Here is a 26,984-nt window from a genome sequence, read left to right as displayed (position 1 = left end):
CCTTGCGAGCGGCACGACTCTTGACGAGAGAGTGGTACCAGTGTGAAGATGTCTCACTGTTGCAGCACTGGGGTGGACTCGGCGGGGTCGAGGGCAGCATATCTGGACCAACAGCAAACGCAGCAGCAGCAGCAGCAGCCGCAACGGGAGTTACCGTCGGTATCCCAAACACAAACGACCAACAGCAACAAAACCTGCACCAACCGTATCAACAAGGTGGAACTGCAGACGCGGACAAATTGATGGGACAAGTGCAGACGACGGATGGCGATGGCCAAGGCGACCCTCTGGCGTTTCTTTTTGATGTTGCCACGCCCGACCAGTACACGGATAGTTTGGTGAAGGAGTGGCTGGCGGAGAGTGGTTAAGATGTGTTGAATACGGTCGTCGATTGAAGACGATGAGTAATCTTGCCCGGCGTTTTTGGTGTATCTGAATGTCTCGGTATATCTCGTCCGTTGTGTGGAGAGGCTCGAGGGTAATTCTTTCTCTGGCTTGTCAGTGTGTGTCAGCGTGCCAGCGTTTGCCTAGTGGTAACAATACGGATAGATACTTAGCAGAGACCTGGCACGCCTGGTCACTATCCGTAGGCTTGTGTCAAGGGGTCAAGACGGCAATTGCAAGTTGCAGCAACGCCGACTTCAGCTGAATGATTCGTGTCAGATGGACCAGACCAAGCCGTCTGACGCAGGAGAGGGGTCTCAGGTTCAGCGCCGGCGGTAGATGCCGGTGAATAAAAGACAGATCAAGGTGTAATGCAAAACGGCCCTAGAATTGTGCAACAATAACCATTATGCTCGAGATCGCTGAGCTGCGATTCCCTTTTGAGTCTAGCAGCATAGCTTAGCTCGGAGGGTACGGAGCTTCGTCCGCAACTTTTGGGCCCTTGGTGCCCTTTGGGGGTGGTCAATGGCATGGTTCAACACGCACGGGACAGCCGCTGACGGGTTTGATGCCCGATTTGATGCAGAGTGACGGTGAATTCTGTCGGGGTGCGTTGGCCTTTCTTGCTGGTCTGATTGCTCCATCTCATTTCTTCCCCCTCCCTTTGTGGTTTCTTGCCTGTGGTCTCCGTAAAATTGTGCTGATGTTTGTGTCTTTTTTTTTTTCTCGTCTTGTTGCATTTTTGCTGATGGTGTTTTTGGGACTTTCCATCGTTGTTCCTTCCAGCTGCCTCAGCTCCTTCCTGGCAGAAGGTCCTACCTAATCGGTTTCGCTTTCCCCATCTCAGATCGCCCTTTCCCTCTCCCTTTTTCACTTTACCATGCTGCCATCGGTGGAGGGGTGCACCCAGAACCCACTCAATATCAGGAGCGTGCTCCGAACGCCTCCCATTGGCTGACAACACCCGTATAGCCAATAGGAGCACCTCCTCGCCAAGACCCACGTGATGGGCATCTGACCTGGGCCCACCGATCGAGATTCGAGACCTTTCAGTGTCCAGTGTGTTCCTTCCTCTTTCCGAAAACCCAACTGAGCAGCAGCTGCCTGGTGGGATAATTGAGAGAGAAAGAGTGGAAGCCACACTTGCACTACACTGCACACAGTTTGCGAATTACCCTCGTTCGTTCCTGCTTACTCTTTTTTTTTTCTTTCGGTTCTGCATTTCATTTCGTATTCTTTTTTCCCATCTTATTTCCATTTTGCCCTTCCAAGAAAAAGAACGAACCTGAGCAAACCTGCAGCCTGCTTAGCCTGCCTGCATTGCAGTCCGTCTCCCCGAAAAAGGAGACCGCAAGGAAGGGAAAAAGGCGAGAAGGGGAAAGAGCTGGTCCATGCGTTTTTGGGGTTGAGGTGAAATTCCTCAGCAAACTGCCGTTGGAATACAACAAGGGCCAACCGTCTCATCCGGAACAGACCAACAAAATCACCCAAGAAAAGAAACGAAGAGGAACAAGAAGAAAACAAGGGAGGGAGGACAACGCAAAGCGGTAAAGCTTCAATCTCATGTCGCTCCCCGCAAAGCGTCGTCGTGTCATTCTTCCCGCACCGGGCGCCCAACCCTTCGGATCTCTCCCACCCGCCTCTTCTTCACTGGTAGCAACATCATCTCACCAGCCATCCGCCTCAGGACGCGGATCGACCGGAGGAAGTGGGAGCAGCGAGGAATCGTTGTTGGGGAATGATACGAGTCGCGACCTTCAATCCAGAAGTCAGAGCATCGACTCATCTTCAGCCGATACCAAGAAGCCGAGGGCCGCTTCTAAACGACAAGTTATTGCAGTTGCTTGCGATAACTGCCGCCGGAGAAAGGCAAAGGTGAGTGAAACGAACACCGATACAAACTTTCCCCTCTACACTAGAGAGAGAGGGTTGTCAAGATGATCCGAGACTGAGAGATTCCACAGTGCGACGGCCATCGCCCAAAATGCCAGCACTGCTCCAAAAGGGGCGTCGAGTGCCATTATGAGGCCAACCAAGGCGAGACTGTGAGTCTCGCCCTCAAACGCAAGGCAAACGACCTCGAAAGCGAAAATGTCCAGTACAGAGAGCTTTTCCGCATGGTCTGCACCAAATCCGAGGACGAGGCAAAGGAGATTTTTCGCCGCATACGCCTGTCCGGTGACCCCCTCAGAGTCCTCGAATCCATCCGCCAGGCAGAGATTCTGCTCCCCTCCCTCCCCGTCAATGACCGCGTCAGCGACTCGCGGTTAGCAAAGCTCAACGAAAGGGCAATGGAAAACAGCCTCCTCCGCGTGCCGGCAAAGCCCTGGACTACGGTTGCTGACGATGGCATCGTCTCCGAGTTAATTACCGACTTTTTCAGCTGGGACAATGCGAGTTGTTTCCCCGCCGTCGAGCAGAATCTGTTTCTCGAAGACATGAGGTCCGGGAATATCAAGCGTGCAAAGTGGTGTTCCCCTATCTTGGTCAACGCAATGTGTGCAGTCCGTGCTGTTAGTCCCCCCTCTTCTACCATGTATCTCGACACCTACATATCGCAAAAGGGCATCCCGTAACTGACACTTTTCCGTAAGCCATTTGTTGCAACTGTCAAAGAGTTTCACTCCTACACAGGCCAAGATTTGGCGAGGCAGTTCCGGGAAGAGGTCGTGCAGCTGGTGGAAAAGAGTCACGGCCGGGCTTCAATCCCCACCATCCTTGCCCTCGTCCTCGTGGACTGGTCAGCGAGTATTGCAGGCGACGAAGCCAGTGCCAAGATGTACCGCTTCATGGCCTGGGAAAGGTATAAACGTTTCAAACCAGAGCGACGCTTCGCCATGCTCAATAAAGACGATCCAAATGATGCGATTGAAATGCTCGTCATCTCGAAAGCTGTGTGGGCCATATTCTTGATGGAGAGGTGCGTTTCCCCCTTGATAGCGAACCTAACTGTCGCAATCCCCAACGCCAAACTAACACTTAACACAATAGCCGCGTATCGTATTTCTACAACTCAACCGCAGATATCCCACCCCCGACAATACCCAGATTGTTCGACGACTGCGGACGAGACGCAAGCGAGCCTCTCGGCAACGTCGACGTTCTCGGTCGACCCTACCTAGAATCTACGAACCTGATACCAATCGTTCCAGGAATAGCAACAGTCGTGTCCGATCTCGCCAGGCTACAGTATGACGTTATGTCATACCTCACGTCTGGAAGCACCATCAAAGGAAGCATCGAAGACGTGAGGCGGAAGAAGCATTGGTATTGCAGGTTGCAGGAGTTCAGGGAGGCGTTGCCTAAACGCTTCCAGATGGAATACAACTTCACCCCGGCAACCTGCTTCTTGAGGTACGTCTAGGTTTTCCGATGACCATTGGCGAAATAGCGAAATGAGGAATCATGCTAACATCACCCAGGATGCACGAGAACGAGTTAGCCTATGCCGTCCTCCAGTCACTCAGCCCGTCAACCATCTTCGACACGCCCTTCACCGCACCTTCTATGACCGTAAAGTCTCTCTGCCTCCATCACTGTGTCTCCGACACAACTCTCGCAGAGTCATATCTACAACGCTACTGCCCGCACTCGTACATCACCCGCGTCATGTTCGTGGCGATGCAGAACCTCATGCCCTACCTCAATGAGGGCCACACCGCCACCAACGACCTCTTCACCCGCCTCTGCATGATGGGCGGTATCTCGGCGCGCGTCGTCCGTATGTCAATGTACCTTCTCCAAGCGGTGCAAGCCATGGCCTGGGCGATGAAGCAGGACATTCCGGCCGCCGCGAGGCCGTATCTTGATCCTTGGGTGAGGCTCGCGATTCAAGAGAGCGAGACAAAAGCACCGAGCTACGCTGTTCCGGACCGGGAGGAGATCAAGGCCCTTCTTGCCGATGATGATCAGAGCGATGGAGGATCTGTCGAGAGCGGCGCCGAACTATGGGCATTGGTAGAGAAGTGGGCTCTCAGCACCGGGAAAGGTCTTTGATGGTATGCCCAAGTAGTCAATAGGGAGCCCGGCGTTTTGGATTGGTTTGCATGGCATGTGGTGCAAGCGTGTTTGATCATGATGAGGAGTGAAGGACTTTTTGAGCATTTGCCATGTATGTGGCGGCCATTTGCGGAACAGAGATTCGGGCAACGCGAGCTGTCATTATTACTTCCAGATTATGGCCCAAGGCTGATGCAACATCGTGATAGTGAAGTATCAAAGCCATCGAAGCTTACCCTCCACGAGATCACAAGTGACATCCTTGAGTGGCCCGGTTGTTTTAAAGCCTTGGCTACCAAGAGTGCATTGAATTGCGCACCAATCACAGCTAACGATCCGTTCGTATTATCAACATTTTGGATTCCAGGACAAGGACATCGATGTCACCTTCCCGCTTGGTATTGGCAGACCCTCCAACTTCTCTAGATTCCAGATGAGCTCGAAGAAAATCGGGATTTAAGCTTGATACTTGCTTCCCCGGAGTCCTATCCGAACTTGCAGCGCCCGTCGGTTGCCTCCTCCGATTATATCCTTGGAGAGGACATCGTCTGACCTGATCAGGATTCTGAGTATGTCAAGACGAGCCTATTTTGTAAAGTCGCAGCATCTCGTATCCCTCAACTTCCGCGAACGACCTAGTTTGACTTGTTCGCCTCTTTCAGTTCTTGTTTCTTCAACTGTAAATTGCGACCTGCATGTTGTTCCACCCTCCCGCCCCCTCTTCCTCTCACGGCGTTACTCGATGCCACCAAACGCCTGTCAGTCCGGAGACATGAGTTCCGTCGGTATTTCACACACCTTGATGACACTGAGCATCCCTTAATCATTTCACACTCTAATACGAGGAACTAAGACAATGCGCTTACAGCGTCACATCCCGTCAAGTTCCCGCACTCATGCAGCAACGATGCTTCTTTCTGCCCCTGTAACTCCTTCGTCTTATTCAAGAAGGATAATTGCAAGCTAGACCCAGTTGCTCGACGTTAGATTAACTCAAGCCCATAGAAGATCGCACCTGGCACTGGTCTGACTCTGCTCCGAGTCACCTGCCAGTATCGCCTTCACAGCTCATTGATAGGCATCGCCCAAGGTTGCCACCAGAATGCCTTCACTATCCTCTGTTGTCTTCACCCTCCTACAAGGCCTACGCGTTGCCGTTCAGGCCCAAACAACAATCATATCCACCGGAAACCCCATCATCGCCGACGGAACCTACTACACAGCAGACCCAGCCCCCTTGGTCGTAAACAACACAGTCTACATCCTCACCGGCCGAGACACCGCCCCCGCAAGCCAAAATGCATTCATCATGAACGAGTGGGAGATGCTCAGTAGCACAAACCCGCGTCCCTCTGGAGCCCAGTGGCAGCTGCGCACCAACATTGCTCGCCCGGAATCGGTCTTCAAGTGGGCTGCGTCCGGGACTGCATACGCTTCTCAAATCGTGCAGGGCCCGGACAAGAGATTCTACCTCTACGCTCCCGTCACCCAGGCCTCGACTTCGAATTCCGATCGGTTCGCTATTGGGGTAGCCGTCTCGAGTAGCCCCTGGGGTCCTTTCGTCGACGCTCACCCTAGTGGGCCCATTGTCTCGCAGTCTGTCCCGTCGCCGGGGAACACCATCCAGAATATCGACCCGACGGTTCTCCTTGATGATACCGGGAGAGTCTACCTCTACTGGGGTACATTCGGTCAGCTTCGCGGCATCGAGCTCTCTACGGATATGGTCAGCACCATCGGACAAGTCACGGCAGTCAACAGCCTAACTGGCTTCTTCGAAGCACCGTGGCTCCTCAAACGAAAGGGAACGTATTACATGCTCTACGCTGCGAATAAAGCCGGAACAGATTCACCATGCACACCGACATTCTACCACGCCTGCATCGCCTACGGAACCGCCTTCTCGCCCCTGGGCCCATGGACCTTCAGGGGTGTAATGCTAGACATTGTCTCCTCAACTACTTCACATCCAGGTGCCTTTCAGTTGAACAGCCAGTGGTATCTGGTTTACCACACCCGATACGCCACGGGAGGAGGCCACTTCCGCCGCAGTGTAGCCCTGGACTCCATGATCTGGGACGATGCCCAGTCGCCCCCGCGTATCAACAAAGTCATCCAAACCCGTCGCGCGCAACCCGCCGCTCCGGCAACCCGCAACATTGCGACCAAAGCTACAGCAAGCTCAGTCAACCGTACGCCGATACAGTACTGGATCAAATCCATCAACGACGCTTGGATCCCCGGGAACCCCCTCCCACCAGACTACTGGTGCTCCTACGACGGCGCTGCCTCGCCGCAGACGAACACGCTTGCCTTGACGTGGTCCTCGGCGGTGACGCTTAACGGAGCGAGGATGGTGCTTTTCGCTGATCAGCCTGCTGGGTCCAATATCGGGGTGCCGCCTCCTGCGAGCTGGCGGATCGAGTATCTGAATGGGAGCGGTGCATGGGTTGCGGTTACGGCGACGTCTGCGTATCCTACTGCCGTTACGGATAATCCTACTATTGTCAGCTTTAACCAGGTTTCGACGAAGAGTATTCGTGCGGTTTTGGTGGCTTCTGGCGGGAATGGGCAGTATGGTGGTGTTGGTGTTAAGGAGTTTGAGGCTTTGGCTCCTTCTGCGCAGTAAACACTCAGAGAGCACTCATATGGGAGGTACATGCAGGCAGGACATTGAAGTTCTCACTCTTCATTCAACATTACATATTTTCCACCAAGAGCACGTCTCCCTTGAAGTCCTCCATATGGATTTCGCTCACAAGTACTTCGTTTCAATTTCCCCAACGTGTCTCCTTACATTCAGCCGTGATTTCCAACCTAAACTCCACCCATCAAAACTTCGCCCGAATCTCAGGCTCCCCCAAAATCACATGCTTAAATCGATACACAATATCGCTAAATCTTCCCTCCGGAAAAACATAAAGCCACGTCATGGTCTCCCCGCCGTCACAAAACACTCCGTGCTCAGTGTCCCCGGGGATCCACACGAGCTGGTCCTTGGACACGGCGTGCCGGACGCCGTTGATCTCAAGCTGGCCGCTGCCGGAGAGCACGTAGTAGATCTCGGCCTGCTTGTGGCGGTGCAGCGCCAAGCTTCCGTTTGCCGGACAGGTTGCTACACCGGAGCTGAGGGAGTCGGTGACTGTGCTTGGGGCGGAGATGAGGGTGTGCCATGTTGCGTTGCCGCGGGATTGTCCGGGGAAGGACTCTGGGGGCTTTGTTGACGAGGATTTGATGTCTACTATAAGAGGGGTTTCTGGGGTCTTTGATGCCATGGTTCTTTCTCTTTTTTTTTTTGTGTTTTCTTTCCTTTTCGTTTCGGCGCAAAAATGTCGTCGTCTACAAGCGCGCAGTTTCTACCGTTTGCATGACGATGAAGAATTGTGTTCATGTGGGGGGTTTTATGTCATTCGCCATCTACTTACCCCTCCTATTCCGAACCCGATGAACTAAGATCAAGACGCCGTCTTATCCAAATTTTTACGTGACGATGGTGTTAGTTGTTCGTACTATATTGGTCGGCGGTGCGGAGACCCACGCCACCAGTCCGGCAAGAAATGCCTTGTTTGGCATGTCGAGCCTCGGGGTCTCAACTCTATGTCCGGATAAGAAATCTATAAGCAACTGCTTCCGTTGCACCGGCTTGTATTCTACTCGCGGCAGTAGTATTCTTTCTCATACTGCTCGCTTGCGATTTACCATGAAGGAAGGGAATTCGATAGAATGTCGATGCACTCATCAAGGAAGGTAGTGTCATTTGATGCCTCCGATAGGCAAGCTGCGTGTCTGGCTGACTGCCGGTAATGGAGCAACATCTTTCTTTATGTCGAAAATATTACAGGCAACCATGGATCGGGCTAATGGCCATAGCTACTTTAGATACTTTGATCGATTGGCGTTGGGAACAACTTGGTTTCACTCTTCGAACATTAGCCCTTGGGCTTCTGGTATACTTAGGCGATGATCTTATCTCTAGGAACGTGATTAGAAATGGGGTGCCGGATCCATCATCCAAACAGTTTCGCAGCGTTTCCCCTCCTCACAGCTTCGATCTTCCTACTGTTGTCGAAAACCTCCTCAACATCTTGATCAAACTTGATCCTCCCAGCTTCCGCCATGGCCAAAGGGGTGAAAGGCGTGTCCGTCCCCCACAACAGCTTCTCATAGCTCACCCACCGAAGCAGAGGAGGAATCGCCCAGGTAACTGGCCAGGGCCCAGCAAGGTCAAAGTAGAAATTTTTCGCCAGGGTTGACTTCATGAATGCCTCTGTTAGATTGACATCCGGCGTGCTATAGCTGACGATCCGATCCAGAGTGGGAACCAGACCGCCGCCTGCGTGAGGCATAATCCACTGAATACGAGGGAATCGCGTCGGAACCTTAGAGTAGAACAAGTCTGCAAATGTGCGAGCCGTGTCGAACGGGAAGTCGATGGTAGGCGCCCGGCGCTGTCGGCCTGCTGCCGGTCTATTCAAGGTAAGCCATTCTGGTGGTGTGATCTCGGGATCTTCTCCGTCGATCGAGAATCTCAAATGGTTATGCTCCGTGCAGGGTGCGGTAGGATGCTCAAAGATTGTGGCGTTCACCTCGTTCAGCGCCTTGTAAACTGGATCGAGTTCCGGGTCGCCGAGATACATTCCGTAGAAGTTGGACATAAGCACGATGCCGTCGGGTTTCGGGTCGAGCTGGGTGAAGCAGTATGTAATCTCCTCCACGGATGCGTTCACATCTGGGAGGGGAAGCGAAGCAAAGAATCCAAATTTGTCGGGATACTTGGCTTTCACTTCTGAACCATACTCGTTGACTTGACGTGCGAGTTTGTAGGCCTTCTCTGTCGCGGACTTGGATGGCACGGAAAGATATACCCCCGGGCTGGAGATGGACAGGAAGGATCTCTCTATGTTCTGGGCTTCCATGAAGTTGAGGTGCGCCTCGGGGGTCCATTCCTACAATTCCATGTCAGCATATCGCGGAGCTGTTTGGGGTGTTCGTTGAGACTGGTACTGACAGGAATCCCTGGCATGCCATCTGGGCCCGGTAGATGCCCAGCATCTTTGAGCGCTTGCGCATAAAAGTCTGGGACGTAGTGCGCGTGCACATCGATCTTGGCTTTTGAGGATTGCATATGGTTGCCTGCGAGTGCGAAACACAGCAATTGGCTGATGATGATGAAGAGAATTGGCATGCTGGCTATGAGTTGGGACTGAGCGACGTTTCCGTCTTGAACGAGGTTGGTTGCCGGTACGGAACCTAAGCTTAATTATACCACCACACATCTTCGGCCTATGCACTTAGAGGAGCTGCAGTGATTATTAAATGCCTTACATGTGAATGACGCCACGGCACCAGTGCATACCTACTGACCGAACCCTTTCCACGCCGCTTCCTGCGCTGCGTCACAATGGCCCTACTAAATTCCTTTTGTCTCGGGGCAGCGCGCATAGCGGCAGATACGAGACGCCACGCTTACAACTGTCTAGCAGCCATTTGCGCAGTTTTACTAGGTACTCACATGCAGCCTTATCGATCTTCGCTTGCAACAGTGTAAATACAGGTTAGGTCATACTTAGGTCCTCGGACATGGTGTTTGTTCCTCCTTAGATTAACGTATAATTACTCATCATTGCCATGCTTTATAGCTGCAGCGACGATGTTGTCTGGCACACAGGTCACAAATTGAACAGACTGCAATGAACGAGTCGATGTATCAGATTTCCCTCCCATGCTAATTGCTCATGCTAATGTTGGTTCCACGCAAAGCATTTACTTTAGATCACTCAATTCTCTTCTAGGCCAAGCCCTGTGGGTGGGCGATGGGAATGATCGGTCCCATGACCACTTCTTCGCCAGTGTCTCCTCGAGGGACCCGTCCAGCATCTGTACAACGTACTTACCCAAGATGGGCAGGAACTTCCAGCCATGGAACGATCCACAAGTCGCGACATAGAGATTCTTACTCGCAGAATGCGGGGAGATGATGAAGTCCTCATCGGGCGTGACAGCCTCCCTATGACATATGTTAGCAAGATACAGTGCACGACCTATTAGCTCTAGGTCTCCAGGAACCTGTTTACATACCAGCAGATGCGATAGTTCTCGTTCTTGAAAGCTTCGCTTCCTTTTCCAAACAGACTCTTTCCAGCATAATCAACGTCTTCTTTCAGAGCATCCGGGACCTCGAGCTGCGCATAGTCAACTGCCGCAGGAGGTGCAGATATCTGGCTTCCGTTTGCGTGAGTCTGAGTGTTTCTGAAGATTATTTGACCCCAGAATTTCAAGGTCTTGTCCTTCGAATGAGGAACACTTCCGTTGCTTGCGCCTGCGATACCGTCAATAGTTGAATCATAGTAGACTTGACTAGTCACTAGCTTTCCATACCTCTTGATGGCGGCACCATGGAGATTCCAACTGGCCCGTCGTAAAGGTCTTTTGCATTCTCTCCAGAGACAAGCGTGAACCCCTCGGTAACAGCTGCTGCCACGAACCTGTCGCCAGCTTGAAGATCTTTTCTCTCGGGGGCGCTATCGGCAAGCAACTTTGCCGTGTAAGCGCCCGTTGATAAGATGACTCGTGAAGCGGTTATACTCTCGCTCTTTGATGTCTTGATACCAGTCGCAGCGCCATGTTCATCAAACTCAATCTTCTCGACTTCTGCCTCAACATACTTCACCCCGAGCTTCACAGCCTCCTCAATAGTCCTCTGCAACGCCTCCTTCGCCTCACCCCATCCACTATTCTTGTTCACAAAAACCTCCTTCACATCAGTGAAATCAGCGTCTTTGAAAATGCCGCCATATTGCTTCTTGGCCTCCTCAACAGAGAAAGAGAATAATCCGGAGTCGACTCCGAGCTTCTTGTAATTCTCCTGCATATGTTCTGCAAAGTTGTTCGGCGAGACCCAGTAGACGCCGCTTTCATGGTAATACGATTTCCAGATCGGGTCCTCTGACCAGTACTTCTTGGCCTCGAGGCAAAGGCGCATGTATTCAATATCGACATAGTCGGCGCGCACGACCTTGTTCCAGTCCCACGAAGCGGCGATGCGGATGGGGGCGTCGTAGGCATTGCGGTCGACGAGGGTGACGGTGGCGTCGGGGTATGCGCGGATCAGGTGCAAGGCAGTGGAGGCGCCGAAGACGCCAGCGCCTATGATGAGGTATGAATCTGTTGAGGTGGCCATTTTCAATGTACGAAGGTTAGCTTCTTCTTTCAGTTTTGGTCAGCGTACTAAATCAGACTAAAGACTATGAGTTTCAACACTCCAAGTTGATCATATCTTGGTCCCCGTTGTCGGACACTGCCCGCACTTCATCCCCGTCTTATCTTCTGACGTCATGTGATCAAATCGGCACGCCATCGGCTTTGGGCCGAACAATCTCCACTGCAACATAGAGCAGGTCACATTAATGAGTCTTGCCGCGAAGATACCGGTGGGATGTAAGTTCGTTCCAGTCTTACCTTACCTTTGGCAGATATCTCAGTTGGGCTCTATCTAGGACACCACTGGGAGGAAAGCAAGTGAGGACAAGATTCTTTAGCTTCAACTCTTTTTCGGCTCTAGAAACTCATAAGCACATAAACTTAACTGAGAGAATCACATTTTCTGATTTCATGGGGAGAGAGCCCGAACTATCGATGTAAGAGGTAGAAGTCATGAACCTCAGAAATTACCAGACTTGCATCTCGAGAGTCTTCCGTTGGCTGAGGCGCATCCTCGACTTCACCTGAATGATTCACCGCATCTCCTGAAGCTTTCTCGCCGATGTCTGTAAGGACTTCGGCTGTTGGTCTCTCGTCTCTAAGGGGACTCCAAAGGCGATCGACCAACATGGCCTCGGCAACCGAAGGGCGAGTCTCCCACTGGCTGACGACAAAGTCTTTAATTCCATCTTGTGCCAAACGCTCCGCGTCCCAGAATACGTATCCAGTTGGCACCAAGGACTCTGGAACGTATTCCCTATAAGCATTCGAGTACTTCCAGTTCCATAACAGAACCCAGGCGAGTGGCGGTTCGTTGGGCGGCATATAATCACCTCGAAACTCCATGTTCTCTGCCCTCTGCTCCGCTCGGTTTCTTGAATCTGGAAAGGCGTTTGAGACATCGCGTCTGCCTATCTATGCAGTCGTGCTCAGAGACTTCTTGAAAGAATCATCATTTCGCTTCTGGGTTGTGATGGCGCGCTCCATCTTGGCTAGCAGTAACTCATAGTTGTCAATCGTAAACATTCGTACCGCAATTTGCAGCCCTCGCGACACAGTCCCCTCCATCCAGCCTACATTCTCAATTAGCAAAAAGAATTCTACTGAGTCCTAGAGCTGAACTCATACTATTCCACTCCATTTCGAGACAGAACAACCCGTCAGAGTTGGTGACCTCAGGTTGTTTGAACTTGGGGTTTTACTGGTCAAGATCACCTTTGATCTGGTTAAAAATATCGGCGTACTTTTCTCTAACAAACGCATCTATGCATCCGATAGCCTCGACTTCCCAAGGATCGAATAGACAGCAGAAAAGCTCGTTGATTGTATAAAAGGGATAGCCGCCGCGCCGTCTGCCCTTGTTCCGACCAAAGAGATGATTGAAGGTTTCGTATCGGTAAATGACTCGGAAGACACGAATTTCTTCGCTTCTATTCAGGCTATTCCTGTACTCGGTCGGCGTGTCTGGTGATACCGTGGTCTCCGCCGTAGTTGGGTTTGGTAAGGCAGCACTTTTGAGGTTTGCCAGAGCCCACCTGGTGTAGAGGCTTGCAAACGGTCGAGCAATGGAATTATGAAATCCGGCCATCCAACGCATGTCACCCGCCGGTGGAGAACTCATGTTTGGGGCTCCCGGGGAGCCTGAGAGGCAGAGCCCATACTGGTCGAGGAACTCGGCGATTGTTCCGTCCCCTCGAGGACTGCCAAATACTCACCCGAGACATTAAGTGAACATGAGCGTCAACATAAAGTCCATCTAGCTCTCGGCCCAGGCAAAACCGTAGGAGAGTATTCCGATTTGCTCTATATTGAGCGTGAAGTACTGGTGAGGCGTGAACAAGAGATTGCAAGCTTGGTAGGTCCGGCATCCAAGAAAGGATCTGAAATCTCAGCTCGGCCGGTAAATTCTCGATACTTGAAGCTGAGATGAAACTCTCAATCAGATTCTTTTGCTCAAAATCCCATGTTACAGTTTCGTCGTCGCTTCCGGTGTTCATGCGGTTTGCGTCGTTGCTGGGGCTCTTTTGCGGTTTCTTCCTCAGCGATTTCCCATGAATGCTCCCTGCACGAACTTCATTTTCACCCTGACAAACTCTGGCGTCCAGTTCCATTTCGATCGTGGCGAGAAGATTCCCCCTTTCCCCTTTTTCTTTTCGCTAGCAGACTGGCTGGTTGTGGAAAAATCGCATGCGGTTGAAGACCAACGAAATGAGTGATGTAGGTTGCCGGATTTTGGTCACCGCCCAAGGGAAGGCCACTGCGGAAGAAGTCTGAGAGAGGGATGACTTACAACCATAAGGCGGGGCAAGTGACATTTGAACCAATCAATGGCAATTGTGTACATGATTGTTCATGTCCCTCAAGCGCCGACGACTACTGCATGTGCCTCCTTCTTTGTAGCGCAAAGGCACAGTTGGTTCTGGTCACAGTCACGCGGGCGCTTCTCGAAAGTATCGCCCGTGTATTTTGATCACTAGAACCCTGAATAGCAGATTCTGGATCACACTGCCGCAACCATGGTACTCACGATGGCGCGACATCCTAGGGATATTAACTTCTCTTGTCAGTAAAGTAAGCATGTGTCCAAATTGCAGTTTCCACATCTTTGTTTGTTCCATATTACGGCTCTGAGCTTGCGGCCCATCATTTTGACGTCTCACAAGGGAAGAGTTTCCAACGCCTGACTCGGCACTGTAGCCGTTGACCACTATTCTTGCAGACTTGGCCCTGCCATTGTTACATGTGCATAGACAACCAACACGGCCTGGAATCAACAGGCTCGGCAGCCCGCATATATTGATCCAACAGTAAATTCGACTCAGGGGGCGCGTTTACCGGCAGAATTGCAACAGCCGCTCATCAATTTGGCGGTTCCAACCAGCATCACCCTACTTCTCGATATCTCGGGGCTATACGACGGGAAGCGACACACAACTGGATTGTGGATGGTGGTATCATTTGGGGACTCGCATGAAATGAAACTCAAACATTGATGGCGTATCTTTCGTCGACCAATTCATACATATCTTGTCAAATGTATCACAATATTAATGTAACTAAGCGCCTGGTGTTCGGTCTACATGTTGGTAGCACGAGAGGCCTCAAGAGACTTTAAGGGAGGTAGCGGTAAGAACCAAAGGATAGCAATATCAACATCTTGAGAACACTGTATGGTACTGGCTGAAAGCTGGTAATGTAAATAAATACTACTCAATGTGAATGTCCGGCTGATAATTCTGGGTAGCCCCGGTGGTCAGCACGAGAGTGACCTCAGCAGGTAGTGCAGGTACAATCAACAACAAGCAAGTAAACCAGCCTAGCAGTTTCTCTCGTTCCATTTTCCGCGTCTTTCAACACCTGAATTCAAGAGATCTCCGTTTTGCATTGTCTCAATATTCGTCATCTACCTTTCATACGTCTGCCCATAAGAAACCATTTCACTACTCCAGACTCTGAATCCACGGCCAAGCCACACAATGAGTCCTCCCGGATCAGCAATCTCACTAATCTCGATTGCCACCACTGCCACTTATGCTTCCACCCCGTCAACTGACTCATATATCAATGATATTAATAAGTCAAGGATTAACGATGGATTCGTGGAAATGTGCAACCACATCACTATGGTGGAAACCGGCAGAAGTATTCTTCTGGGGCGGAAAATTCAGTCACACAATGTCAAGAAGCGCGACCCCAACGATATGAACACAATGATATGGACTTCTGAGATGGATCGTGACTACATCTATGCAAGGACGCAGGAGACCGCTTTGCCAACATGAAGCAGACTGCGGGAGCCTCTGACAGACTCTGCAAGGGGATGAAGTTCTCGATTGATTTCCCTGAACAAGAGAAGAGACGCCTCAAGTCCATTGAAAACGACGAGAACTGGGTAGACTCTACCATCGCGTGAGTCTTGCCCAATTCTGGTATATCTGAAAAGAGTGTTACAACTTGATTCAACTACCTTGAGTTACTAGATGACACCAAGGTCTAAATAGTGCCGGGCAAGCACGACTTGACGTTATGAGCAAGTACCCGTTCGCATTCAACACCCGGTCGACAAAAGGACATATTAAACAGGCCGAACAAATGATTTCTTCAGCGATGAAGGCAAAAATAGATGTAGAGTTCCAGAGAAAAAGTTGGTGGCCAGATGATCCCCCAGAGAGCATGAGACTAACCAGGCTTTATAGAAACTGATGACGCCAAAATCCGTGAAGCCAGACAGGCAGCCCGAGCTGAAGCAGTGTTAAATGAGTAAAGGTAGAGTTTTGGGGAGTGGTTTGGCAGAGAAGTATGGTAATTGTGAGGAAGGTGTGTTGTGTCTCCCCTCCGTGTGGGACTGTTTTGATCTTTTCAATTTGGGCCGCAGTAAGGTGAATCAAGAGGAGTAATCCGTGGTTATGAAAGAGTAAGATTCATGTAGTAGTGAGACTGGATTGGAAGTATCAGGCAATTATGTATTCCTTAGGTGGTTGTCAATCATCATTTGTACACTACATCCGATTCAATGGCAATGCAGCACTCGAAAGACGCCAAGTGTATATAAGTCGCACGAGTAGCCGGCTGACACATACATTCCAGTATTAAATTTCATGAATCAAAGGTGATGACACTCACGCAAAGCCGGTCCAAAAACGTATTGACACGGCCTGCCTTTGGGGAGTTGATATTCCAGACTTGAGACATATGTATGTGCTTTCGAGAGATTAGATGTACGACGAATAGGTAGGTGAAGAACTCCAGCTTGCCCTGGTAGGTGATTGAATGCCGTCTACCAGAAATGACAATCAATCAATGTGACCCTCGGGATTTCACTAAGCAGGTATAAGGTAGTCAGTCAGGCGTTAGTGATTTCATCGACAAGACTTCGTCAACGTTGAAAATTGTCCACAATGAGTGGTTCTTGGTTGTTTACTTTGCATGTTTGGTTATGGGAGTAGAACTGAAAATAAGAAAACTTCGAAGTTGGAGAACGCGGCCTGCTTGCCATTCAAAAAAAGCCCTCATGGGGGTTTCGGTGTACCTAACAGCTGGAGTTAATCGAACATTAGCAAGCCACGCTCACGTGGCCCATGACATGATATAATACCAGGCTCACAACGTTATTTCAACATCATGGGACCTTGTTAGATCATATTTTGCCCAACCGCCGCTAAACAAATGGGACTTGATTGATGCGTTGGCAAAGCAATGTTCGGTATCATTCTAGGTAGTTTGCAATTTGAGGAGACGCAGCGTTGCGCCCGACCCACGACTGGAGCGGGCCGCGTACGAGGGACGAACCACGTAGGGTGATGATATCGCTTCTGCACATTCTCGTTAGCGAATACAGGCTCTGAGCCACTAACATTTCCTTGGCCGGGTGTCATGCAGCCATGTATGCGCACCAACTCAGTCTAGCTGCGGCACAGCTGTCGCCCGGCCAGGGTGAGACCGTGAGAGGCCGGCACGTACCGAGAGCATATTCGTCCATTGCTACATGCAGCTAGACAGAGGAATGCCAAGATCGTGGGCTCACATTTATCGATCACATTTGGAGTAATTATTTGAGATGCTTGTCAGCCCAAATCTCTATTACGTTATTCCTGCATCATCTCTATCCTACCGCCAGCGACACAATCGACATATATAATCTTCAACGTAGCATCGCATTCGATCTGAATTTCAAGATAGTAACTTCGATTCGAGCAAGTAGATCCAACATGTGGGACTGGCAACCATATGTGACGGGATCCATAATACGGAGTGTCCTATCCGGTCTCGTAATTCTTCCCGCCTTGGGATTCTCCGTACTTGTCCTGCGTAAGCCCGGTGCCAAGCACGACCATACACGCCGATGGGTCGACTTCACCAAGGTTGCCCTGGGACTTTGGAGCATGTGAGTGAGACGATTTTTTTCATATCCGCTTTCAATCATCTCGGGGGCTCCCGAGAAAGCTTCATGGATATCTGTTCCAGCGCTATTCTGAAATGAGACTGACACCGCGGCCGCCTTTTAGATCTTCACTTCTCAGCCTCGTGTACTGGATTATTCTCGCAGTCTCTTACTCTAGGCGACAGAACGGCGGTTATTTTCCCTATCCGGCTGGTATCGACTACCTCATTTACGTCGGCGGACTGATCGGATACCTGGGCAACGTGGCCCTTCTTCTCGCTTTCTTTTCCTTAGCTCATGCCTTGACACAGCTTCGCAGCGGCGCCGAGAGTGATGATTCCAAAGCCTATCACGTCGGCAAAAAGGTCGTACTCGGTCTGTCGGCTCTGATTACTCTCGTAGCTGTGGCCATTTTTGCCTGCATAGTCGCTGCGGCGGTCTTACTCGAAATCCTTCCTGGCAGGGATCGGTATGTCCCGGGCGATTGGGACAACGCGATGAGGTTGGGTTTTGCCGCCGAATACATGGGAGTCATCAACATCGGGTTTCTCCTTGTTGCGGCCCTTGGTTTGGCTGGTTATGCCTTCGTATCCTTCAAGGCCTCCAGGGGCAGTCCTACCCAGACGGTAAATAGTCTCTCCTTGACCCTGGAGACAGGACCAAGTCCATCTGAACATGTCGCTGACCCGTCGTTATTTGCTAGGCGGCTACTCTGTTGCTCATTGCAGTCTCTCTCTGGCTCATAACCAGATTATGGAACTTCATCTCCTGCATCATGGCGGTGACAGGTTATTATTGGGTCTATGGTCCGTCCTACATCGCAGCCGCAGTCATCGATGCGATTCTCTCTGTCTGGCCATCGTTTGCGGCTCTCATGATTCTCTACGTTCTAGCATCCAACAACGCGTACAGTCTCTCAAGGCTTCACTACCAGGAGGAGGATGATGAACAGAGGGTCTGGGATGAGCGAACACAGAGCACTTGAGGCCAACATTCCGTATGCTTCGGAATTTCAGCAAGAATATTTGCCATGTTTCATAACGTTATCTCTCTGTCTTTCTTTCTTCTATTCCTCATTTGTCGAGGTGGTGATCCTCAACAGCGTTAGGGCACTCGTAGTCTGTAAAGTTGTTGTTGTTGTTGTGTTTAACGCCGTGGCGGCAAAGGCGCTGCCGCCCTTGCGGCCGACCTCCCGAGGGGTATATGGCGTGGAGGGCCGTAGGCTCAAGCTATATACTCTATAGTACACGCCTCTTCCTAACGTCCTCCAAATCTTGCCCGTGGGCTACTGTCTGTTCTATCCGTCCCTAGTTCCCGCTGGTTCCCTAGTCTGTAGAGGATGGCGAGGCTTTTATGAACGTGCCAAAGTAGCGATGACTTGTAAATTAAAATACTCTTTGCTAATGAAGGTTACCCACATAGATTTCGAGAATTTTAATCTTACTCTGCATCTTGACTTCTCATGAAAGCCCGCCTGACGTGGACGAATCGATGTCACGAATGATTAGATGAGAGGAGTCCGCGTCTGACGGTGCTATTAGCGGGAGAGGTCTATGACTCTCAGTCCCATAGCGTCTGCTAGATCTCTATATTGCGAGCGACCATCTAAACAAGTCTCACTTACAAGTGAAAGCTCATCATACTCATTGATATCCACGCCGCAGAACTGGCATTTGATGATGTTTAAATGGCCCGCCATTGTGCGAATTAGGTATAGTTAGTGAATTGCTGAAGCTTTGGGCAATACAGTTGTGGGACACATTTGTTAGGGCACTACTTTCTCCAAGCTGCATTTAACACCATGTTGTCCATGCGTCAGAGGTTCCCTACTAACTCTTATCAAGCTTTACCAACATCCACATCCCAGCTGGTAAAAGAGCCCTTGGTGCTGTACGAGGCACGCTTCGGGGAGTTATTACAAGACACCGGCTCCAGCTGAAACTGGCCGCCTTGGCGACGGGAATTCTTTTGCCCAGGCGCGTCGTCATCGGATTCGCGATCCGCAGCCCTGTCAAACAAGCCTTTCCCGTTCTCTGTACGCTCTCTACTGTTCGAAGCTCTTTTTCGCCGTCATCAAGTCATTTCGCGATCGTCTCATTTGTCAACCTATTCATGTCTCTCATTGTGTTCGTCCCCTAGTATCGGCCTCAAGAGAAGAAGCCCGACAAGATGCCACGTCTATCCGACGAAGTGGAGGAAGAGCACCTCCTGGGCGCCGAATATTCGGACCACGAAGGAGTGCTCCCAATGGACCCGTCCGAACCGTCCCCCGGGCCGGCTTCCGAGCCTTCCAGAGACCTCCGCCGCCAAAATGGAGGCGGCCCTCCTCCGGTGATGGCGGCTTCGGCGGTGCCCTCGGCGGGGTAGTCTACAAAGCCGGCTCGCGTCTCAATGCCGCCTTGGCTCCGTTCCGGGCCCGGTCGCCGCGGACCGTCATTCTCATGCTGGCCCTCCTGAAGTTCGCCATTACTATTAAGGCCATGATGCTCATGCTTCCCATGATGAGGCTTATTGAGGATGATATATGTCACAAGCACTATAAGACTAGCCCCGCAGAAATCATCCCGGAGATGAAGTGCAAGGTCGACGAGGTGCAGAAGCAGCTCGCCTGGTTGAGCGGGTGGCAGTCTCTCATCGGTGCCGTCGTCAACTTTCTCGTTGCCTTTCCTTACGGTGTCTTATCAGATAGGTAAGTCACTGCACGATTCCCCATGGACAGAGCAAGATTGACTTCTCTTCCTCAATGACTTTTACCTGACTCCTGACACAAAACGTCTAGTATCGGCCGCAAGGCAGGCCTCGTCTTCGCCTACATCGGCACCATCGCCGCCTTCAGCTGGTCTCCCTTCATTCTAGCCCACTTCCCCAAACTCAGCATCTACTACCTCTTCTTCGGCTCCTGCTTCTTTTTCTTCGGCGGCGGCATCGTCGTCGTCTTCAATAATGTCTACGCCATGGCCGCCGACATCAGCACCGAAAAGGATCGCGCCTCAAACTTTGTCATTCTCTCCGTCGGCGCTGTCGTCGGCGGCGTCAGCGGTCACGTATCCGCCGGCTTCCTCATGGAGAAGTTCGGTCCATGGGTGCCGATCCGTCTAGTCTTCGTGCTCACTCCGCTCGTCTTCCTCATCATCTTGCTGTTGCCCGAGACCCTCCGCGTCAAGCTCAGCAACGGGGACGAACCGCCGAAACCGCAGCTGCCGCTGAGCGATGCCATTAGGGAAGGCTTCCTCAAAGGCTTGGTCCAGCTCAAGGACTCCCTCGCGATTCTCAATCACCGCAACATCCTTCTCTGCCTTGTTCCCTCCCTTGTTGGCAACCCAATCATGACGGCAAACTCTTCTACACTACCGCAGTACGTGAGCAAAAACTTTGGCTGGACCCTCGCCCAGACCAGCTTCCTCCTCTCCCCGCTGGGCTTCCTGCACCTCGGCACCCTCATCCTCCTCCCCTGGGTCTCGAAAATCGTCGTTGATCCCCGCGGCCGCTTCCGCCGTACCGGCTTCGGCAAAGACGCCCTCCTCGCCAAGGCATCCTACATCATGATCGCCGCCGGCGCCCTCCTCGAGGCTTTCAGCCGGGAGATCGTCGTCTTCCTCTTGGGTCTCGTCTTCCAGACTTTTGGTTCAGCCCACAACCCGCTCGCGCGCGCCATGATCACCGAGTTTGTCGATCCGGAGCACACGTCCCGGCTCTACGCGCTCACGAGCATGGTCGACACCCTCGGCTCGCCGCTCGGCGGGCCGGTGCTGGCGTGGGCCTTCTCGCTCGGGCTGGAGAAGAAGGGGCTGTGGAAAGGTTTGCCGTGGTTCTACGTTGCGTTCTTGGCGTCCTTGACGTGGGCAGCGCTGATGCTTGTGGAAGAGCCGAAGAAGAAGGGACCTATCCACTTGGAGAGTGAGAGCACTCTAGAAGGATTGGACTATGAGTCAGGGGCGGAGGATTAACCCCGGATGAGGCTCTTCTGCCATTCGATGTCGCTTTCTTTCTTACTGGTATCATTGCAATCTTTTCTTTTGGGATAGATAAGGCGGTATGGGAACTGGGTTAGACGGACTAACAAGCATAGACTGGATATTGTATGTAAAATTACCACGACTCGACGGTATCGCAGGCTACCGTGGTCAGTAAGAGAAGAGTAGGCAGGCGTTCTGAATCAATTCGATAAAAGATGATCAATATACCGCGGACCACGTCCGGTTGCTGGGCAAACAATTGACAGCCAACTGACGGGCAGGGCCGACCATTTCGTTGAATGGGGGACCATGCCGCCAGTTATTGAAGTTGTCAACGGGGATCATCCCCGACGGGGCACGACGATTGTGGATTCCTGCCGCCTCGCTGGCATCGACAATACCAGCTGCCATTCGCCCACGTGGCTGTCGCCTGTCTTCAGGTTCCTGTTGTGCAATAGGGAGACCCTCGATTGCAAAATCTTGTGAATGGTACGCAAGGCTAACATGAGGCAGGCGAGACTACTTATCTGGGTCATCTATATCATTAATGAGGGTATTTGTTCCATCGCGAAAGATTCTCTCACGATGGGCCACCGGGTCAATGCGCATGAAATTGGGCATTTTCGGGCTCGACCGCGGTGCGATGCCTTGTTTTTCTTCCAGTTTGTTTCTGTTGTTCGTTGGGCATCGTCATGCCTTAGCACCTCAGGACTGCCGATGAACAGTCTCACACCAAGATCGCTATGATCTCGACGCCATTAACAACAGACTCAATGGCCCGGTGGGTGGTGCACATCGTCATCGCCATGGGTGACAACCTAGTCAGTCGGTTCAAAACATGAACTCATGGCCTCTCCGCTTGCAAAAGGCAGATCAGAAAGCACCAGCCACACACCGAAACTCCCTCCCCTCTATTGTCTTCCTCAGTCTCCAGGTACTCCCCAGTCGCTAAGTGTCACGGTCAATGGGCGAGGATCCCTGCTGTTTTGGTGATTACTGGCCACAAACACCAGCATCATTCCAAGCGATTAGATCTTGTTAGGTCTTATCCAGGTCTCTCAAGTTTCACAGCGGCGCCGAATCCTTCGATTCTTGGCAGGTTTCTAGCGTGTAGCTGTTCCCCCCCCATCCCTAGCAGGGTCTCTGTGATCACCAGATTCTCCCTTCTGCAGCTACTTGGAAATTCTCCGTGAGGAATCTGTAGGAAATGGAAGAACCACGATCAAAGAGGGCCACAAGTGGGCGTCAAGAGAGACTACCTGATGATTTGATCCGCTGTGGCTGAGCTCCAATAGCAGTGTAGACTGCAGAAACTATTTGTCTCTCCCGCCGTCTCGGTCCGTGGCGCAACCCTACACTAATAACACAGCACCGATGATCCCAGCTCATCGCCCAATAGTTCAAACCGGAAGAGTATTGACTGATCTCCCCATTCACCTTTTCACCACACCCATTCTCCGGTGTTACCCCATTTCGCGGCCGCCTTCTCAGTCTAGTCTTCGCCCTGCTAATGCGGTTGGGTGGTAAGACAACAGAAAAATTCGACCCTTATTTTGATCCGTCCACAGCTACGGGATTGCCCACCCCGCACTCAGTGGGCGCCGCTGCGCCGCAGACAGGCAACCCGGCCGAACAATGTTCAAGGGCGAGGGTCTGATGTCATGGGGTGCCACGCTTGCCATCGTTATGCTATGACTCTGTTGCTGGGGACTTGGAGGGAATAGTCGCCTTCCATCCTTTCTACCAGCAGCCCAGCACCGAGCCAGGACCGAGACGGGACTATGGTTGGGCATTCATCATGTCTGCCAAGGATTGCTGGGCGAACATATAATGCCCAGGCCTCGGAGAGGGCCCCCCGTCGTGAGTTCTTGTCACTGACAGAATTCCTTGTTTTTTGACTCCGTCGTCAAGAACGAGAACTTAAGTAGAACCTAGACCCGCCTTCCAACTGTTACTCGAGGCTTTGCCACATTATTTGACCCTCACGATACCCTCACGATAACCTCAAGATACCCTTCTAGAACTTCGACTTTTCGCTTCTCGAAGTCTATATACCTATTCGCCAATAATAATACCTACGATACCTATTCTGCCATCAAGTAAAGCAAACACTGCATTGTCGTTCCATCTTTCAGAGACAACAGCATGGCCACCTCCGATTTAGAATCCAAAATCCGTCAAGCGGCCGTTAAAAATCGCCAACTCCTCGCCATCCTCGCAGACACAGACAACGCGATCCCCGACCTCCGCCAACAACGCCGCCTCATCACAGACCTAGACCACCAGCTCAAGGAATCAGACAAGATCATCCGCGCTCTCGACGGCCGCCGCAAAAAGGAACTCAAAGACCATGAAAAGTTCCGCGACAGCGTCATGCGCCGCTTTGTGCACAAGGCCGTCGGCAAGCGCGACAAATTTGACGAGCGCGCCGCCCGCGAGGAGCGCGAGTACTTTGACGTTCTCCAGAAGGAGCACAGCGAAAAGGAGCTCAACAAGAACGTAAAGGAACAGTTAAGCGACGCGCGCGAGGCGAGCAAGGCGCTTGAGGTGGAAGCTAGGCGGCACGATGAGGCGCAGTGCGAGCTTGACAGCCTCTATGATTCAATCTTCGCGGGCCCGACGCCCAGTTACCCTGAGGAAGACACCCTCGAGCAGTCGGCCGAGCAGGCGCTGCATGAGTACCACGATACCCGCTCAAAAGTGGAAGCGGAGCAACACGCGATACGTCTTCTGACGGATGCGATGAAGCGGATGGGCGACTCGTTGCGGCACATGGACGATGCCCTGAGTCACTCGCGCATGGACATGTTTGGCGGCGGGACGATGACGGACATGATGGAGCGGAGCGCGTTGCAGCGCGCCGAGAGCGCTGCACAGGAGGCGAGGATGTTGTTGATGCAGGCGCAACGGATGACGCCGTACATTGGGGATCTGCCGCCGATTAGCATCAACCATGGGAACCTCATGGGAGATGTGCTGTTTGATAACATCTTCTCCGATATGACGTTCCACGATGAGATTAAGAAGTCGAGGATGTCGATTGAGAAGTGTGCTCAGGTGTTGAGTCGGTATCTGCACGAGACGAGGGACCGGCATATGTATCTTTCGCGAGAACAAAAGGTTCGCGGAGAGAGGTTGGAGAGTACGCGAACAGCGCTGCAGAAGGAGAGGGAGAGGTTGTTTGAACAGATTGCTGGAGGGAACCTCGATATGAAGTTTGCATCTGCCTCTTCGAGTGCTATGCCAGTTGGATTGAAGCATTTAGTCGTGGAAGGAGTTGTGAAAAAGATTGACTTTAGGGTGAGAGCCAGGGACGTGGGAAACCATTAGCAGCTTTAGATACCAGTTTGCATATCACATATTCAAGTGTTAAGGGAATAGTTCTTGTTTAATGCTTCAATTAGATTTCATTTCATCATAGTATATCTATCCGGCCGTTGATAATACACACACACTTTCTAGTAGTCCATGCGCTCGTGGCGTCCACGCTGCTCACTATATCCAATTATCAGTCTTAGCTCGGTATGGAGATGGCCCAGTAAGGCTTCACTTACGGGTTGTACTCGTTCATATCGCCATATTGCTCCTGGTAGAGGTGCTCGGCCTGCTTCTCAGCGTGTCTCTTGGCCTTCTCGCGGTCGATGTAGTCCAGGCCCTTGGTCTCGAAGAGCTTGTCGACCTCGGCGCCAGCGATGCCAGCAATCATCTCCTTGGCGAACTGGTGCTTGACGGGCTCACCTGTGAGGATAAGAGTGGTTAATACAAGATAAAGCAACAATGAATTGAAGGGGTAGAAAGCATACCGTTCTTGCGCTGACGGTCCTCGAACAGCTTCATGGCCTCAAAGGCAGCGCCGCCGGCGACGATCTCGTGGGAGAGCTTGCCCTCGTGCTGGCCCTCGTAGACGGCATCGCGGTGCTCCTTGGCTTCTCCGAATCCGAACATCTTGAGTAATTTGGTGTGGGTTTGGGGGTGGTGTATAAAGTCAATGGGTTTGTAGTGTTATAGATGAGCTTGGTAGTGAAGTAGAGAGTCCTTCAAGACAGGATTGAGGGAGCAGATCGATGGGTTCTTATGCCCCTCCGGTAACCAGGTCAAGCTCTCATGTGATCGCCATGGAGCCCATCTAAGCTTGCTCTATTTCGAGAAACCCCCTTAACCTTCTGTGCCCCTGGATCACACTGCCCGATGACATGATGGAGGGGTCGATCCGGCACCCCTCGCCCCTCAGCCGTCGATGCTGGCCACACCTGCTTGCCTGCACCTTTCATGGAGGCCGCGTCCCACCGATTCATGCTCTAGCTCGCGAATCCATTGGACACAGGTCGGGAAACCGACGGGAGGCCTTAGCTGAAGCACCAAACCCTTGACGCGGCGCGGGGTGGCAGGAGGGGTCTAGTCTGGTTCGATTTCCATCGACACCAGTTCTGACCCAGGAAAGGCACGTCTTCAGAGACAAGCTATTGGAGGGGCCACCGTCTGGCGCCTGGCGTCTTCTTGCCGACTTAGCCTTACCCGACATGGGCTTGACGTAAAGCCGTGGATGTGTTTTGGCGGGGTCGCTCGGCACATCGGCAGCGCTTTCGTTCTCGCGGGAGTCGGGGTACCTGACGACGACTTTGTCCGCGGTTGCACGGCCATGTGTGTCTTTTGCGGGTTATGATTCGAGGGACAGTCCGACGAGAGGGGTTTAGACTCTAGAGCCCACGTCTGTCTCTCCCTCTTTCTCTCTTCGCTTACTTTCAGACTCTCGGGTCAAAAGTAGTCAACGGCCATGACTGAGCAACCAAACACTGGACGAACACAGCTAAACAAAAGTTCTAGCCCACAAGCCTTCCCTTTGCTGCCAACTGAGCTAGATACAAGATTTGAGATGTTGCCCGGAATTACACGCTTGTAGCCGATTCGGTCAAGCCCCGCCGGCCCGGGGACTTCGGCATTGGGAGCTGCGTCACTATGTCAGCCACCCCTGCTGGGCTGAACCAGAGACCAGAAAAACAACTGGGGACGCGCTGCGGCAAGAAAGCTTGACCGTCGCGCGGCTAACCGGCAAAGAAGGTCTCCATGCGCCGCCCCCTGTGCCTCCCTCTGGAGCTACCATCTCCAGTCTTGTTACACAATGATGCCCCCGTCGGGCCTCTCTCTCATCAGGATCGAGCAAGTTGAGCCAATAAAGTCTCCAGCTCTTATGCAGCTTCGGCATATACAGCCCACATAACGTTTGATCTTGAAGAAAAGACAGGTCGACCCTGCATAACTTCAAGTCAAGCTGAGGTCCGGGTCCCTCTTCAATGACGTGTCAGGAAGCTCCGTGCAGCGGGTGTCTCAGAGTCTCTTCAATCCGATGTACAACCAAAATGGGGGCACCTCGAGAGTGAGGGGTAGCTTTCGTAAGGTGGGCAAGAGTCGTTTATTCTCCTCTGAATCGTCCAAGTTCCAAACCAATCCCCCCTCACCGCTTGAATCGACGATTCCAGACCCTCCTTCACAACAAAGAGCGGACGGAACCTTGACGGGTGCCATCCGGGTCCAACGAGATAGCTTGGATGGGCTGCCGCTGGGCT

The 26,984-nt window shown here is 52.0% G+C and overlaps 12 protein-coding genes across 12 annotated transcripts; 6 read left to right on the top strand and 6 right to left on the bottom strand.

Moving 5' to 3' along the window:
* The first annotated feature begins 1,461 nt into the window (after positions 1-1,461).
* Positions 1,462-4,614, top strand: BDP81DRAFT_372486 (uncharacterized protein). The gene is made up of 5 exons (XM_060586654.1): positions 1,462-2,259; positions 2,349-2,897; positions 2,979-3,304; positions 3,376-3,738; positions 3,807-4,614. The coding sequence occupies exons 1-5, from the start codon at positions 1,948-1,950 to the stop codon at positions 4,378-4,380; spliced, it is 2,124 nt and encodes a 707-aa protein (XP_060446243.1). The 5' UTR covers positions 1,462-1,947; the 3' UTR covers positions 4,381-4,614.
* Positions 4,615-5,485: 871 nt separating this feature from the next.
* On the top strand, positions 5,486-7,012 carry BDP81DRAFT_393337 (glycosyl hydrolase family 43 protein; the record flags this gene model as incomplete). Its single annotated transcript, XM_060587820.1, has 1 exon — positions 5,486-7,012. One exon carries the CDS (start codon positions 5,486-5,488, stop codon positions 7,010-7,012), a length of 1,527 nt encoding a protein of 508 aa, XP_060446242.1.
* BDP81DRAFT_425613 (RmlC-like cupin domain-containing protein) lies at positions 6,890-7,702 on the bottom strand. Its single transcript, XM_060590235.1, has one exon. The coding sequence runs from the start codon at positions 7,656-7,658 to the stop codon at positions 7,215-7,217; it is 444 nt and encodes a 147-aa protein (XP_060446241.1). The 5' UTR covers positions 7,659-7,702; the 3' UTR covers positions 6,890-7,214.
* Positions 7,703-8,390: 688 nt separating this feature from the next.
* BDP81DRAFT_317859 (amidohydrolase) lies at positions 8,391-9,508 on the bottom strand (the record flags this gene model as incomplete). The annotated part of the gene is made up of 2 exons (XM_060584294.1): positions 8,391-9,329; positions 9,392-9,508. The coding sequence occupies 2 exons, from the start codon at positions 9,506-9,508 to the stop codon at positions 8,391-8,393; spliced, it is 1,056 nt and encodes a 351-aa protein (XP_060446240.1).
* A 568-nt stretch (positions 9,509-10,076) lies between these two features.
* Positions 10,077-11,640, bottom strand: BDP81DRAFT_346914 (FAD dependent oxidoreductase). Its single transcript, XM_060586125.1, has 3 exons — positions 10,762-11,640; positions 10,462-10,702; positions 10,077-10,390 (listed from the first exon to the last, which is right to left on the bottom strand). Exons 1-3 carry the CDS (start codon positions 11,561-11,563, stop codon positions 10,147-10,149), a joined length of 1,287 nt encoding a protein of 428 aa, XP_060446239.1. The 5' UTR covers positions 11,564-11,640; the 3' UTR covers positions 10,077-10,146.
* A 364-nt stretch (positions 11,641-12,004) lies between these two features.
* BDP81DRAFT_425610 (uncharacterized protein) lies at positions 12,005-12,645 on the bottom strand. Its single transcript, XM_060590234.1, has one exon. It carries the CDS (start codon positions 12,427-12,429, stop codon positions 12,013-12,015), a length of 417 nt encoding a protein of 138 aa, XP_060446238.1. The 5' UTR covers positions 12,430-12,645; the 3' UTR covers positions 12,005-12,012.
* On the bottom strand, positions 12,005-13,403 carry BDP81DRAFT_517059 (uncharacterized protein). The gene is made up of 2 exons (XM_060595893.1): positions 12,799-13,403; positions 12,005-12,656 (listed from the first exon to the last, which is right to left on the bottom strand). The coding sequence occupies exons 1-2, from the start codon at positions 13,202-13,204 to the stop codon at positions 12,499-12,501; spliced, it is 564 nt and encodes a 187-aa protein (XP_060446237.1). The 5' UTR covers positions 13,205-13,403; the 3' UTR covers positions 12,005-12,498.
* Positions 13,404-15,059: 1,656 nt separating this feature from the next.
* BDP81DRAFT_517050 (uncharacterized protein) lies at positions 15,060-15,365 on the top strand (the record flags this gene model as incomplete). Its single annotated transcript, XM_060595892.1, has 1 exon — positions 15,060-15,365. One exon carries the CDS (start codon positions 15,060-15,062, stop codon positions 15,363-15,365), a length of 306 nt encoding a protein of 101 aa, XP_060446236.1.
* Positions 15,366-17,177: 1,812 nt separating this feature from the next.
* On the top strand, positions 17,178-18,696 carry BDP81DRAFT_425608 (uncharacterized protein). Its single transcript, XM_060590233.1, has 3 exons — positions 17,178-17,467; positions 17,589-18,090; positions 18,168-18,696. Exons 1-3 carry the CDS (start codon positions 17,292-17,294, stop codon positions 18,447-18,449), a joined length of 960 nt encoding a protein of 319 aa, XP_060446235.1. The 5' UTR covers positions 17,178-17,291; the 3' UTR covers positions 18,450-18,696.
* A 569-nt stretch (positions 18,697-19,265) lies between these two features.
* BDP81DRAFT_470917 (major facilitator superfamily domain-containing protein) lies at positions 19,266-21,748 on the top strand (the record flags this gene model as incomplete). Its single annotated transcript, XM_060594569.1, has 4 exons — positions 19,266-19,334; positions 19,400-19,499; positions 19,604-20,153; positions 20,244-21,748. The coding sequence occupies 4 exons, from the start codon at positions 19,266-19,268 to the stop codon at positions 21,409-21,411; spliced, it is 1,887 nt and encodes a 628-aa protein (XP_060446234.1). The 3' UTR covers positions 21,412-21,748.
* A 1,817-nt stretch (positions 21,749-23,565) lies between these two features.
* BDP81DRAFT_317039 (uncharacterized protein) lies at positions 23,566-24,750 on the top strand (the record flags this gene model as incomplete). The annotated part of the gene is made up of 1 exon (XM_060584217.1): positions 23,566-24,750. One exon carries the CDS (start codon positions 23,566-23,568, stop codon positions 24,748-24,750), a length of 1,185 nt encoding a protein of 394 aa, XP_060446233.1.
* A 64-nt stretch (positions 24,751-24,814) lies between these two features.
* Positions 24,815-25,538, bottom strand: BDP81DRAFT_211800 (uncharacterized protein). Its single transcript, XM_060582672.1, has 3 exons — positions 25,224-25,538; positions 24,975-25,158; positions 24,815-24,915 (listed from the first exon to the last, which is right to left on the bottom strand). The coding sequence occupies exons 1-3, from the start codon at positions 25,363-25,365 to the stop codon at positions 24,879-24,881; spliced, it is 363 nt and encodes a 120-aa protein (XP_060446232.1). The 5' UTR covers positions 25,366-25,538; the 3' UTR covers positions 24,815-24,878.
* Positions 25,539-26,984: the final 1,446 nt, after the last annotated feature.

This window comes from Colletotrichum phormii (genome assembly GCF_030913505.1).
Source record: "Colletotrichum phormii strain CBS 102054 chromosome Unknown BDP81scaffold_8, whole genome shotgun sequence".
Lineage (NCBI taxonomy): Eukaryota > Fungi > Ascomycota > Sordariomycetes > Glomerellales > Glomerellaceae > Colletotrichum > Colletotrichum phormii.
This window is presented reverse-complemented; position numbering and strand designations above follow the sequence as displayed.

Bases quoted from the DNA above. Each gene is read 5' to 3' on its own strand.
- BDP81DRAFT_372486 (XM_060586654.1), top strand. From the start codon at position 1,948: ATGTCGCTCCCCGCAAAGCGTCGTCGTGTCATTCTTCCCGCACCGGGC. The intron at 2,260-2,348 runs GTGAGTGAAACG...GAGATTCCACAG, and splicing joins GCCGCCGGAGAAAGGCAAAG to TGCGACGGCCATCGCCCAAA. The intron at 2,898-2,978 runs GTTAGTCCCCCC...CTTTTCCGTAAG, and splicing joins CAATGTGTGCAGTCCGTGCT to CCATTTGTTGCAACTGTCAA.
- BDP81DRAFT_346914 (XM_060586125.1), bottom strand. From the start codon at position 11,563: ATGGCCACCTCAACAGATTCATACCTCATCATAGGCGCTGGCGTCTTC. The intron at 10,703-10,761 runs GTATGGAAAGCT...ACGGTATCGCAG, and splicing joins CATGGTGCCGCCATCAAGAG to GCGCAAGCAACGGAAGTGTT. The intron at 10,391-10,461 runs GTATGTAAACAG...CATATGTCATAG, and splicing joins GAGAACTATCGCATCTGCTG to GGAGGCTGTCACGCCCGATG.
- BDP81DRAFT_425613 (XM_060590235.1), bottom strand. From the start codon at position 7,658: ATGGCATCAAAGACCCCAGAAACCCCTCTTATAGTAGACATCAAATCC.
- BDP81DRAFT_425608 (XM_060590233.1), top strand. From the start codon at position 17,292: ATGTGGGACTGGCAACCATATGTGACGGGATCCATAATACGGAGTGTC. The intron at 17,468-17,588 runs GTGAGTGAGACG...GCCGCCTTTTAG, and splicing joins GCCCTGGGACTTTGGAGCAT to ATCTTCACTTCTCAGCCTCG. The intron at 18,091-18,167 runs GTAAATAGTCTC...GTTATTTGCTAG, and splicing joins GGGGCAGTCCTACCCAGACG to GCGGCTACTCTGTTGCTCAT.
- BDP81DRAFT_211800 (XM_060582672.1), bottom strand. From the start codon at position 25,365: ATGTTCGGATTCGGAGAAGCCAAGGAGCACCGCGATGCCGTCTACGAG. The intron at 25,159-25,223 runs GTATGCTTTCTA...TTATCCTCACAG, and splicing joins GGACCGTCAGCGCAAGAACG to GTGAGCCCGTCAAGCACCAG. The intron at 24,916-24,974 runs GTAAGTGAAGCC...AATTGGATATAG, and splicing joins GATATGAACGAGTACAACCC to TGAGCAGCGTGGACGCCACG.
- BDP81DRAFT_517059 (XM_060595893.1), bottom strand. From the start codon at position 13,204: ATGAGTTCTCCACCGGCGGGTGACATGCGTTGGATGGCCGGATTTCAT. The intron at 12,657-12,798 runs GTGATCTTGACC...TTGAGAATGTAG, and splicing joins TATTTTTAACCAGATCAAAG to GCTGGATGGAGGGGACTGTG.
- BDP81DRAFT_425610 (XM_060590234.1), bottom strand. From the start codon at position 12,429: ATGGAGTTTCGAGGTGATTATATGCCGCCCAACGAACCGCCACTCGCC.